At 33.8% G+C, this 14,173-nt stretch overlaps 1 protein-coding gene across 3 annotated transcripts in view; it reads right to left on the bottom strand.

Moving 5' to 3' along the window:
- The window catches only part of PARPBP (PARP1 binding protein), a 55,030-nt gene that overhangs the window by 19,474 nt on the left and 21,383 nt on the right, over positions 1 to 14,173 (bottom strand). For all 3 annotated transcript variants that reach the window (XM_019732082.2, XM_074326221.1, XM_074326220.1), the window contains 2 exons: positions 9,951 to 10,121; positions 8,701 to 8,855 (listed from right to left, as the gene is read on the bottom strand). In XM_019732082.2, coding sequence (XP_019587641.2) covers positions 8,701 to 8,855; positions 9,951 to 10,121 — 326 coding nt within the window. The remainder of the gene's footprint in view (positions 1 to 8,700; positions 8,856 to 9,950; positions 10,122 to 14,173) is intronic.

Below are 14,173 nucleotides of genomic sequence, written 5' to 3'. Positions count from 1 at the left end.
GTAGTATATTAGGCCAGTGTCTCCCACGTTTGCCTGCTCATCAGAAACATATTCAGTATTTGTTTAAAGATCAACTCCAGACCCCACCCTATTTGAATCACAATCTTCAGAGAAGGACATTGAATGGTTGCATTGTTTTAAAAGTGCCACAATTGATTCTTATGATTAGACAAGCTTTGGAAACATTTCAGGAACAAATTAACTCTTTGAGAAAGGAACTCTATTTTACTAATCTTCATATTACCAGTTCTTCTGTGTGATAATCTTCGTATCACACATAAGGAATGATTAATATGCTTGTTGAGTAAATGACCACTATCACACACAACAATCTGAAGTTTATAATAGTTAAGACAAAAGACATATATTTTACTATTATCTGTATTATTATTATTATTATTATTATTTACAATACAAAAGCACTTACGGGGTTTCTACTTACAATTCAGCAGACTAGATACTTTGGGGGAACATCTTATTGAGCTGGGCAGGAATTTGGGGAAATCTCCAAGTACCACCCAATCTCTCCCCAAGAAAGGAACAAGCAAGAGCTGAAGTGGGAAATTAGAAGCCGTGAGTGGTGAGCAAGCAGGATGAATGGGGTTTTCCTGAGGACAAAAATCTCTAGTAGCACCTTAAACAGGGCACAAAGCCCAGGGTGGGAGTGGGACCCCGGGGACTTTCAAATTGCATCTGAACCTTCCAAGGGGAAAGGAGCTAGTATGGCTTTTATGAGATTTATTCTATGTCCTTTATATTTGTAAAGCTATTTTTTTTAACATTTTCTATTGGTGATGGTGTAGAAATACAATTGCTTTTTGTTTATCGATGTTGTTCCCAGCAATGCTGATGAAATCTACTATTAATTTTAATAACTTGTCTTTAGATTCCTGGAGTTTTCTACATATAGAAACATACCACCATCAGTTAAGAGCTGTACTTCTTCCTCTTCAATTGTTATACCTCCTATTTCTTTTTCTTACCTTACTACAGTGAATTGGACATCTAATACTACACTGAAAAGTGATTCGAGCAGGAACTCTTGTCTTGTTCAAAATCTTAAATAGAATGCCAGAACATTTTCTCATTAAGTAGGTTTTCATAGAAACCCTTTATCAGGTTAAAACCCTTCTTCTTAGTTCATTTTACACTGAGGGGATAGCTGTGTAGGGTAGGTATGTATTGATAGACTCGTGACTTTGGGAAGTCCTTGGGCTTTGTCCTCTGTCCCCTCAGACTTTGGTGGCTGTAAGAACAGCCTCTCCAACTCATCACATTCAGCAAATACTCTCAAAATAAAAGCTGGCTTCCCTTCTAGACTTCCCTTTCTGGCTTTCTTCCTTCCCCTAGTTTTTGGCTTGTATTTTCATTACATTTTCCTGTTTATCAATGCATTTCAGAAGCATTTTAAAAATGTTATCCAGCATTATAAATTATTGTCAATGAAGGGCAGACTAGGTACGGCGGACCTAGTTTACCATACATCCACAATCAGAACCCTCATAATAGACTCTAAGAATTGTTTTACGTATACAGACACTTTCTTTATCAGTTAGTTTTTCCTTAATTTTCAATTAAAAGCACGGAAAGTAATTGGATGAAATGTAGCCAAAGTGAAAACACAATTGACATTATGTGCTTTACCTGGGAATTAATCTCTAATGGAAGAGTTCTGGGAAAGATTCAAAAGGATAATAAAATATGAGAGTGTCTTAGGCAATTACAAGAACGCCCCCTCTCCAAAAAAAAAAGCTTTAAATGATATTAGGTAAAAGTCACTTTTGCCTCCCTTTTCTCATTCCTTCCACAAGAGCAAATATACTAAATTTTAAAGATGATATAATGCAGTGATTGTATTTTATTTACAAAAAAATTGGTAAGACTTGTGTTTCAGACTTGTCAAGGTCAAGATGTTGACCCCAAGCACCACTGTTATGACTAGTCTGTTTCTATACATTCACTATGTACTAACCAAACATTAACTCTTAAATACCTGCTCAGCAACAGAGTGGCTAATTCAAACACTTGCTTCTAAATCTTAGAAACTCCTGAAGTTGTAACTCAAATTACACCAGGACATTTGTGCTAGGCACTGGTAATACAAAATGAAAAAAAAAACCTTTCTCTTTAAGAGGTCACCATTGACCATATGATAATGAGGTACTGAAGGTATAGAGGAATTTGAGTAGGGAGGTACTCAGGAAGGATTCCTAGAAGACCCATTATGACTATTCTGGATAAACATTAATAGAAGAATTTAGGTGAAAAGGTAAACTGCAGCTCCTGACTACGAAATGCATCACATTAGAGGCCTATAACAGAAAGAGAAAAACGAGACGAGTGAGAACAAAACACAATTAAATCCCTAAGCTTGTATCAAAACATAGTGACTGAAAGAGAACAATGAGCAATAACACAGACAAATGATTGGTACTACTTTCACATAATTATACTACCTTTCCTGTATACATAGTGACTGGCTTTTCTCTACCATCTTCATGAATTTCATAATTATTTGCTAAAAGAAATTCTATCTCTAATAGATAAACGTGGTTAAAGGTGCTACATACAAAGTAACAAAAATGTTTCTGAAATATTTTTAAATGACAAAAATATAACATTAGGATTTTGGAATGGTTAATTTCAACCAGATTTCATATTCTATAAATACATGATGTTTAGTCCAATATGTATAATGCAGATGTGCCATTACAAAGTTGTTGTGTGCATAGTCAATAATATGTTAATAACTCTGTATAGTGCCAGGTGGGTACTAGACTAGTCAGGGGGATCACTTCTTAAGTTATACAAATGTCTAATCAGTGTGCTGTACACCTGAAATTAATATAAAATAATACTGAATGTCAACTGTAATTGAAAAATTTAAAAAGGAGGGAAAAGGTGAAGGGCAAAGGAGGTCCAAATTTCCAGGTATAAAACAAGTAAGTCATGGGTACATAATATACAGCATGAGGAATATAGTCAACAATATTGTGATAGCGTGGTACAGTGTCAGACGATTGCTGGACTTATCGTGGTGATTGCTTCTTTAGGTGTGTAAATGTTGAGTAACTATGGTGTACACCTGAAAGTGACATAACATTGCATGTTAGCTACATTTTTTAATACAAATCTTTTTAAAAAGTTGTGCAATAAACTTGAAATACAGAATTTTAAACATTTGAACAATAGGGAACTAACTAATTTATGTAACCTGAAACCTCTCATTTAAGACATTTTTCAGGTAAAAGTATAGTATGCATTTTATGGTGGCACCTACTGGCAAAGGGTAGAAATGCAGCCAAGCTATAGCTGAGATGGTCCAAGGAAAATCTGGCAAGGGGGAGATAAAGGTGAGAATAGATTCTTTGATTTCTTCCCTGTCTATTTAGTCCCCATCCTTTTTAGGACGCAAAGATTATTGTGATTCCCTACCATCACCACCCTGTTATAAGACAAGTAGTACAAACTTATCCTCAGTTACAAAAGTTAAATACATTTTTATCTCTAAGTTTTAAGGTGGAGAGACAGAAGCCAGAGCTGAGAGACAGGCAGGAGTTAGAGTGTAAAGAATTTGTATATCATATATCATACTGAGTTTTATCCTGTACCTACAATGAAATCTTCGAAGGGTTTTAATCACGGAAGTGACATTTGCTGTATTAGACAGATCACTGGCAGCTGTGAGGGCAACAGGATGGGGCAATTTAAGATCAGAGGCAGAATGAACGACTCAGAAATAAGTGAAAAAAATTCAGGCAAGAAAAGATGAAAATCTGAAAAGAGACAGTATGAAGAATGGAACTAAGTTGCTATAGGAATAGAGATGAGAAAGAATACTAAGAATGTTAAGTAGGAAGAATTGATGGAGGATGGTGACTGAAGGGACAGAGAAAGGAGAAGAAGAGTTTCAGACATGTCCCAGGTTTCTGCTTGGGTGACTGCAGGGAGAGAGGCTTCATTAAGCTGTGGGCACTTAAAGAGAAGTAGGGTTTCAGAAAAAGATGAATATCCAATTTGGGACAAGTTTGAGTTGCCTTTGAGGTAACAACCTATAGGAAGTTAAAGCTACATTTTTTATAATGAATGTCAACTATAATTTTATACATATATATATATATATATATATATATATATATATATATATATATAGTTAGTTAGCTAGTTACAAGAAGCGGAGTACAGCATTAGGAATAGAGACAATGGAAATGTAATGGCTCTGGGCGATGTCAGAGGGTAGTGGATGGAGGGAGAGGGGGTTGCCACTGTGTGAGGGATATACATAATAAATGTCTAACTATTACATTGTTTTGTGCACCTGAAACTAATAAAAAAAATGTTTAAAAAAAAGACACATTTTTGAAATTCAGGTTTGAATTTCACTGAAATGTAGGTTTATAATTTGCATATATGTAGTCAGAAAGGTAGGTGGAAAAACAAGAGAATGAAATCTCAGAAGTTATGGGGGAAAGTTCTAAGAGAGAAAATGATCAAGTCTGAGGACTCAGAAGAGAACAAAGGCTACAACTCGAAGATTGGGAGTGATCTTTGGCAGAATAGCGTCAATGGAATGGAAAAGTGAATGACTGTGAATCATCTAAGTACAGACAAGTTACTAAATACTGAGTATCTACTCTGCCAGAAACTGTGCTAGGGCCAGGGAATAGCAGTGAAGAAAACCAATAAAGCCCTCTTAGACTTTACAGCCTAGTGAGAAATATATAACAAATGATTAGAAATTGGGAAGTGGAGTCAAGAACAGTATTGTTTTTCAAGAATTTCAGCTATAAAAGAAGAAGGAACTGAAAAAGATGATGGTTTGAAAAGATGGTTTGTTCGCGTTTTTTTCTTAAAAGCTTTGTAGACTATGGCTAAAGTACTTGTAGAAGAGGAAGCTGAAACTGTAAGACAAAATGAAAACCAAGGAAACAATGTCCCAACAGGTTACCCATATTGTGCCCACTGTAGGAAATGTGCTATCTTCTCCCCATCTGGGTTTCATTTCACCCCCATTCTCCCTATCTGGATAACTCCTTCAAGTTCATCCTTCAAGATTAAGCTCAACTATAACAACCATCCAGGTAAGCATTCCTGACACTCTTAGCCCTGGCTCCCAAAACCTAAGTCAACTGTCCTTTCCTCAGTATATCCTTCTATTGTCGCATGGGTAGGATATACGTTTTTAGGTTTTAATAACTTTACTTTTTAAAGTCATGAAATGAATATATGCCTAATATATACCAAAAAAATCCTAAAAAAGAAAATAAAGATGTCTCAGGTGGACTATTTAGACACCCACTTGAATATACCTATTATTTAGACACCCCCTTTTTCAGTGTCTTCACTGAAACATAGAGAAATTACTCATTATAACCAGATAGAATATCCAAAATAACTGGCTGCTAAGTTACTGAAGAATTTATATGAAGAATTTAAGTCTATTGTCTCCCCTTAGATGCCTCTAAAATGCGCGCCTACCCTGTCACACACATGTACATGTACAAACACACTTCTACCTTCTTGGTAACTTACCCCACCCAGAAATTTCTTCAAAGGGAATGTAATTATAATAAATTACCCTGGATTGAATATATGCATTTATATCTGCTCCCTCCCAAAACCAACCTCATTAAAATGCCAAAAAGGCAAGAAAGTTTTTTAAATCAATAAAGGAAAAGAGAATGGGAGAGGAGACAATAGGCAGTGATAGCAGAGACGTATCCTGAAAGTATGGAATGATGAAAAGCAGATGGACAAGTGGCAACTGACTACCCAGAACAGAGAAAACTAAAAACTAAGTAACTGCTAAAAGAGACACCAATAAGTAAGTACCATGTTTCCCCGAAAATAAGACCTAGTCAATCAGCTCTAATGCATCTTTTGGAGCAAAAATTAATGTAAGACCAGTCTAATTTTACTATAATATAAGACCTGGCCTTATTTTACTGTAATATAAGACCAGGTCTCATAATATAATATAATATAATATAATATAATATAATATAATATAATATAATACCTGGTCTTATATTAATTTTTGCTCCAAAAGACGCATTAGAGCTAATTGTCCGGCTAGGTCTTATTTTCGGGGAAACATAGTAGCAGCCTGATAGTCTCAGAAATGGGAGGCCACAGTGAAACTATGGTAAAGATGAGGTTGCAGATAAGAAAGTTGGCTGAAAGTCTGCATAATGAACACTTAGACCCCTAAATCTCCTTTCCTCTTCTGACCAGTTAGGCTAGTGCACTTCTCTCACCTCAGCATGGAAAGCAGGATGACTCTGAAGAAACTAAGCCAGAGAGGCTCCGGACCTAGAGGCACCAGTACTGACAACAGAGGGATTAAGTAAAAGTCTGCAGCTCAACTGGGCGACTCAGCATTTACCCACTTGGCCTCAAATCCCGGAATATTGCTAGCCAGAGGTAAAGCTTTCGGAAAGAGACTAAAGGATGCCTCCTCTGTAGACATTTTGGGAAAGTCCCAAGAAAAGACCTACAGTTACTGACATTTGGAGAATCCGCAACACAGGAGACACAGACTAGCAAGCTATGATGAAGACCACTGCACAGAGCTGTTAATCAGCTTTAGAAGGGCCTCATTCTTAAATAGCAAAGGACAGTTCAGAATCAACATCCACTTTTGGAACACCTCTAACATGAAAGAGACCAAAACAAACAAAGACACTCAACTTTGATAAAACAAAGATCATACGGGAAGTAGATAATCTTAAAAATTAAAGATAATAATCTTAGAGCAATAAATGAAACATGGTAAAACCACCTATAATCAAATGTGAGAGTAGAATAAAGATATTTGCCTCCCATTTATTTTTTTCTCAAAAAGCTCTTTGTGCAAAATAAGGGGTTTACCAATTTAAAATAAAGTCATGAGATCCACAAAACAAGGTACAAAGCAAATTCACAAGGTGATGATAAAGCTTCACACTTGCCACTCTGAAACAGGCCTAGCCAGCAAAAATACAGATTGAATGAAGAAGATGGACTCTCCAGAAAGAATGTCTTCAAGGGCAAAAATCAGAATGGACAGATGACTAATATTAAGAAGAAATTATATAGTTTTGTTGACAAGCTCAATAAAGAATTGATGATAAACATATAGATAGTAAAGAAAAAAGTAGATATTAACTTTAGAAAACAACACAAAAATTTGTACAAAAAAGGAAGTATAACCACAGTACATCACATACTTTAGCTATAGGCAATATTTATAGAATCATAACTATATAAACCAAAGATTTAACCTGAAATTGTTATATAACTATATTAGAAGGATGAAGGAAGAGAAGTATGCGTATGTATCTCTGTCTGGGGGGAGGGGCAGTGATGAGAGGGTGAGTGGTTGATGAATGGGTTGCGAATCCTCATCTTCCCTGGTAGGAAGTTAACAGATAATATCTAAAACTGAAAAATCCAAAGTAGCTGCATTTAAATTTCGTTTAAATGAGGTAAACATAAAACAAACATACACAAAAAACAATTGGGCATTTTTACAAGTCTGTAGTACCATTTGACTTCAACAAAATATATGTACATCACTTTGCAAAAAATAAAACATTTTTAAAAATTAATTATCTACTATCTCAGGAGAAATAGCCAGCCTATATATACTATCTGAGTTCAAAAGACTTCACTGATACTGACCATAAGTCTAGTCAAAACCCTCTTCCAAATTTACTTTCTTATAATGAATATCCATATAAAAAGATATGTAGAAGGATGAAATCCAGAATAAAAGCCTGAAAAAAATTCTTCTTGGAACTTGAAATGGAAAAAAAATTCATAAAATAAAATGTAGTGGTTAAGAGAATGGGTTCCAGGGTCAGAACTGGTTGAATTCAGATCCCAGCTCTGCTGCTTAAAAACAATGTGACTAGCATAAATTACTTAATCCAGTGTTTCAGTTTCTTCCTCTCTAAACTGGGTCCCTACATAGTATCTATCATGTAAGGCTGTTGTAATACTCAAATGATAATCCCCATAAAGAGTTTAGTACACTGTCTGACACATAAGTGTTCAATAAATTCCAGCTATTTTTATTAGTACTGTGTAATGGCATACCAGCCAAATTGACAGATCTATCACAATTGCTAACATATACAATCTATTTCTGTCGCCTCCAAAATTAATCTAAAAATTATTCACCATCCAATACACTTATATTGTAAACGAATCTATTAGATTAAAAAGGAAAAAAAAAACACAATCTCTTACTTCCAATGTCATATAAACACAAATTCCAGATGAACCAAAGATTTATGCATAAGAAAATGAAAAAAAAACAACCCTGAGAATTCATAATATCTTCATCACTTTCCTCACTCATTCTTGACATGGGTTTCCTTTACTGCTAAATAAAAAGTTTCAAGAAATTATCTATTAGGTCATTTCCAGTCCTAAAACATCTGTTTCTTCCAGATAAAGATAAATGGTAAACCCTCTTCTGTAATCGAATTCAATTTGAACTTGTCTTTTGACTCTGGCAAAAATGTTGGAATCACAGAGAGGCAAAACTTTAGGGGGAAAGGTCATATTCCATTCACTTAGATATTTTGTTTCTTCTCCCTACTGTTTGGTCTGATGATTGGTCATTTCAATAGCTCTTACATTCCTGCCTCTGATTCTGTGAAGTTGTAAAGGTAGATCAGTAAAATACATTTGCAAATTGTGAAAAGTCATTACCTTGGATTTGATATTTCTCCAAGAATCTCATGTAATTTGTCAGTGAAACTAATAAAATTATACAATCCTTTTACATGTGTCCTTAAAGGATCAGATGGTGATGGTGCATAGCCTTTCCCTCCAAGCTCCAGTGTTCTAATAAATGATGTGGCCACCTAGGAATTAAAACAAATGATTCAGTTATATTTAATGATTTAAAACTACAATTTACTTTAGGAAGCTCGGTATATTTATATAATTCTGGGCATACAAGTAAAGTGAAGCACTTTTATGACTCATACCACGCTTTAATTCAGAAGCAAATAATCAAAGAAACAGGTGCCATGTGGAATTCATGCCAGCAAGGTTGATAGCAATGCAGGTAGAAACCGAGAAGCTGAGTTAGGGGACAAATTAAGGGCACAATATGTTCACAGAAGTATATCATTAACTATAAAGAATTAGTATATATATGTATTCTTATAGAGATTGACAATTGGCTACTGGAATTGTTAAATTGAGCAAAGGGGTGTTTAGTGTCAACTGTTGATTTATTCACGGTTGGGCAATTAATTCAACTCTTCCAAACTGTAGCTTTATTTGTAAAATAAAGATTTAGATGAAGTAATTACTAAGTCCCATCTAGTTTCGTATCCTATGTTGTTTGATCATGCATAGTTCAAAAGGCTTGCCTTTATAATGATAAAAACACATATATGATGGCTATATACAAAAGCATCTCCATCAAAGATGAAATATTCTAAAGCAGTGTTTTCCAAAGTGTATCCTAAGACAAATTCTACGAAATTTGAATAAGTTGACGAAAAGTTCCATGGTCAAATAACTTAGGAAACAACAGATTAAATGATAATGTTAACCTAAGAAGATTTCTTCATGGCAGGACTCCTTGAAGCTTTTGATATACAAACATGAATTTATGCATATCCAATAAGGGTATACACTATTTCTAAACATTTTGCCCTTAGACACATTTATTCAAGAAGCATTTAACAGGAGCTTTTTGCCTTTGGCTAGCACTCTATAGAATACATGTAGAAAAACACTGCTTTAGAGAAATTCTCCCTTGCCAAATTTGAAGGACTTAGTAAAAAATAAAAATGCTATGGATTTTCAAATACAGCGGTAGGACATAAAATAACAATTTAAAAGTTATGTTATGGTAGTTACAATAATTCTATATTATGGAACATGGACGCCACTATTCAAAGAGTCTTTATTTTAAAAATCTTGAAAATGCAACATATCCATACCAAAAAGAGAGACATCTGTTTCTCTCGAGCAGCATGTTTCAAATCGGTGAAGGCTTCTCTTCCAAGTCCTCTATCAGGAATATTGAGAATATGAGCCAGAGCCAGGTCATTCTTTGAATTCACTAGCAAGTTCAAATATGAGTAGATAATTTTCTTTGCTAGTAACTTCACCTATACAATAAAATATTGTTATTTTATTTTCTTTATTGAAGTTGTTCTAAATCCGCACTTTTCATACGCAGTGAAAAATACTTGTGATCATTCAATGACAATATCTCACTCAGATCTTTGGAAAAAAGAATTGCCAAATAAACCCAAAGTTTGGGTTGGACAATTTATATATCCTTGCTCATGAAACCAACTTGCTGCAATGAAAGCTATGACTAAATACCAACTATCATAATTATTGAAAAATGGCTCTTAGAAAATGAGGGTAAAGGGGACCAAATATATGGTGATAGAGAGAGAACTGACTCTGGGTGGTGAACACACAATATGATATATAGATGATGTATTATGAATTGTACACCTGAAATCTATGTATTTTTGCTAACAATTGTCAACCATAATAACCTTGAATTTAATATACATATATAAACAAATTTTTAAAAAATGCTTTGGGGGAGGGGAGTTATCACTTTCTGAAGGGTATAAATGATAAATGTCTAACTATTACAGTGTTTTGTACATATGAAACCAATAACAAAAAAAAAGAAGAAAAAGGGTCAAACAAAAAAACTAATTTTGGAACAGAAAAATGACACATTACTCAAGAACAATAGTGCATCGAATACTGGGGGAAACAAGGAAATTAAACTGTGCTGAGAAAAAAGTGTGCTAATGTGACATGAAGATATTTAAATTAGATGCCTCAGCGAGCACAGAATGTAGCAAAAGAGTTGGAGAAAGAAGTTTGTCCCCAGTATTGTTCCAGGCAGAGGATAACCGGCTGGGAAATACTACAAAAAGGGAAAGAGGAAACTAACAGGAACACAAGAATGCTAGAAACTAATGCAATATCGAATGTCAATTGCAACTGAAAAATAAAATAAATAAAAGAATGCTATGCAAAAACAAAAAAATGCATTGTGAGAGCTGCAAAATTAAATAATGTTGAAAACTAAAAAAAAAAACAACAACGAAAAAAGAGAATATGATATAAAAGACAGTCTAAAACCTGCATTTCTGATGAGGCCTAATCTCAATCCCCTGCATACATTTACCATTAAGTAACAGCCAATAATGAAGGCCCCTGAAGTGTAGGGCATGGGCCAACTGATACTATTTGTCCTCTGCCTACGTCCCTGACAAGAATATACATAAGGGCTGAAATTAAATGGTTAAGTATTTGGAGAATTACTAAGATACTGACTTTGACAAAATCAAATAACCAACTAAATATTAAAATGAAGAGATTCAACCAAATGCTAAGCAAACAGTTGATGTTGACATTAATAGGCCTAAAACAGAGCTAAAGATCATTCAAGCACAAGATAATATTGGAGAAAACTTTACATGGGCCTCAGTTATTTCACATATATTGTGCTTGTCCTTCACAGTCAGATAAAGGGCATAAAGAGAGTTAAAGATGTAGCAATAAAAAGTTACAAATCATTAGGAAGCCTCCAAATAATTGTTAAGGAAGTCTCAAGTTCATATACATCTGAAAAGCACTTTTAAAGATAATGTACTTTGAATTATTTAAATTCCATGTGAAAAACAATTCTTGAAACAGGGTCAATTTTAAAAAACCTCATTAGACCGGAAAAGGTTACCTTAAATATGGACTTGAAATATAATTTAATTAATTAAAAGACGTTAAAATATTAAGTCTATGAAACTTTTTTTCTTAAATATTAAAGATACTAGCATTTATTACCTTTGCCGAAAGGTTCCCTATTTTCCCAATATAAAGCAGCCAGCCATTCACATGCTCTCTTTCTTATCACTATTATAATTCTGCATATCAGCCAATTATAATTCTCTACATAGATCTTAATACTTTCAGATACTTTATTTTCTTAAACTTTCTAATACTTCATGAGTTCCATTAGAGCAAATGATGTATCCTTAGGGATGAAAAGAGTGACTGGCATTATATTAGGAAATCAATCCATTTTTGTTGATAGGTTCTCAATCAGTTTTTGTTCAATGATGAATGAAAAAAAATTAATACATATAGTAGGCTCTTTTAGATATTTCAAAATTGAAACTATTGATGAAAACTTAATGTAGGATCAAATAAGTGCTCATATGTTTTTACTACATTGCCTTAAAAAGACAAGTACTCTAAGGTGCAACTAAATTAAAATCATCTTTAAGATCTGCCCTAAAGTTTTATAAACTAAGATAGATCATAGTTTTCTGCATAGATTTCAAATATCCTTTTCTCTTTACTTTCACAGTAAATCACAATACTTCATGGGAATCTATAATACAAAGATTTCCATTTTAACCTCCCAGTGCAATACTCTGTCTAAAACATCTCTCTTCTTTATCTCTTTGACATTTGGGGAGAATAACACAATGTGCCAAAAATCAAGTCAGAGAACAAGTGATATTCACACTGTAATCAGAAATGTTTTTACTTTTTCTACATTTAATTTCATAAAACTACATTTAGTTTCACTGTGCTTCTGCTGTCCCAAATTAACGAGTATTTAGCAGTATGTGTATACCTGACCCTTACTGAGTACAAAACCAGGTCTTAAACTCCCACATCTACAACTTGATCTTTAAGGCTAGCAAATGTGTCCTTCTGATGCTAGGCAAACATCAGGGAAAAACATCTTGCCGTCCTCACAGTTAGAGTGTTTCTTTTAACTCATGGCTGCAATTGGAAATCTATCCCTATCATTATGGTCAGATAACATGGCAGTTATGGTTTCCTTGCTCTTGTATTTGCAAGTGGGTTATAAAGAAGCTCTCTGGAAAAGCATTTCACATAAATACAGTTACGATGTCCAGAAGTAAGGGCCTAAATTGAAAAAATCCACAAGATTGAAGCTTTCACCAAGATACCAAAAATAAAGATACCGTTCTATTCATTTGTTTAATGAACTGATTCTATCCATACCACAAAATATTTGCAATGTTTTAGAATTTGAACAATTTTACTTAAGCTTTCTGACAATTCCAAATTTCTCCTATTCCTTATTACTGAAGCACAGATATTCAATCTCAATTTGAAGTCAATTTTTCTAAATTAAGAAGATTAACAATTCATACAGGTATTGTTTACTTTCTTTGCCAACACATAAATTACTACAATAATGACCCCAAAAAAGTTGGATGAGAACTGGTAGAATTTTTTATTTAATTGATGGTTTTCTTTTGGGGCCTTTATTCTATTTTTCCCTTCATTACTTCAGAATTTCTAAAGCAATAGTTTCATATCTTAGGAAAAAGAAAATAAAAAGTAAAATAAAATAAGGAAACAAAAATATTGTTTCTCAAATGCATTCCATTCATCTATTTAAGGACTCTGGTGTGGCATTAATAAGTACATTTGGTGATAAAAATATATCTTTGGCTTTGCAAGACTGCAGACCAAAAAGTTAATTTGGAATTTTAAAATATATGGTCTTCCAAAAATACTTTGTAAAAAGAAAAATTAGAAGTCTGCAAGTAACAGAAAAATGGCTGAGGGTATGGCTGCTACTTTAATAGTCCTCGTAAAATCTAATCCATCAGCTAACTATTAGATAAAATTCTCCTAGAAAATAGAATTCAAGAAGACAAAAGATAAAAAGTAGAGGATTAACACAATGAAACTATCACTGTTTTTTAAATGAGAAAACTATATACTCAAAATAAAGACCCATAGATTTCTATATACTGTAATCCTTTTTCATGGGTATACCTTTAAGATGTTTTATACCTGTAAGCCAAAATTCTAAAAGCTTAGGTCACTTTACCTGCAAAATTAGCTAATTGCTCTTAATTAAAATGCACAATAACAAGTATTGTTTTCTCTGTGTAGAGTTTGTAAGACAAATCTAAAAGAAGAGATCTGTAAATGATCTACCTCTTGATATATGAATGTACTCCGTAAGTATCACTGGGAAAAGACCAGGTAATTTGGTAAGCGGTCTGCCAAGATTTGGGGCAGGAGAAAAAAATGAAGAGAATGCAAAATTAATTTTGAACATGAGAAAATAGTTACGAATCACTAAAAGGAAATCACAAATCTGAGCAGGAAACATTCAAAGGTGGGCTTGGGA

The sequence above is a fragment of the Rhinolophus sinicus genome, linkage group LG02 (genome assembly GCF_036562045.2).
Source record: "Rhinolophus sinicus isolate RSC01 linkage group LG02, ASM3656204v1, whole genome shotgun sequence".
In the NCBI taxonomy this organism is placed as follows: Eukaryota; Metazoa; Chordata; class Mammalia; order Chiroptera; family Rhinolophidae; genus Rhinolophus; species Rhinolophus sinicus.
Note: the sequence above shows the minus strand (reverse complement) of the source record. Positions and strands in the feature narration are given on the sequence as shown.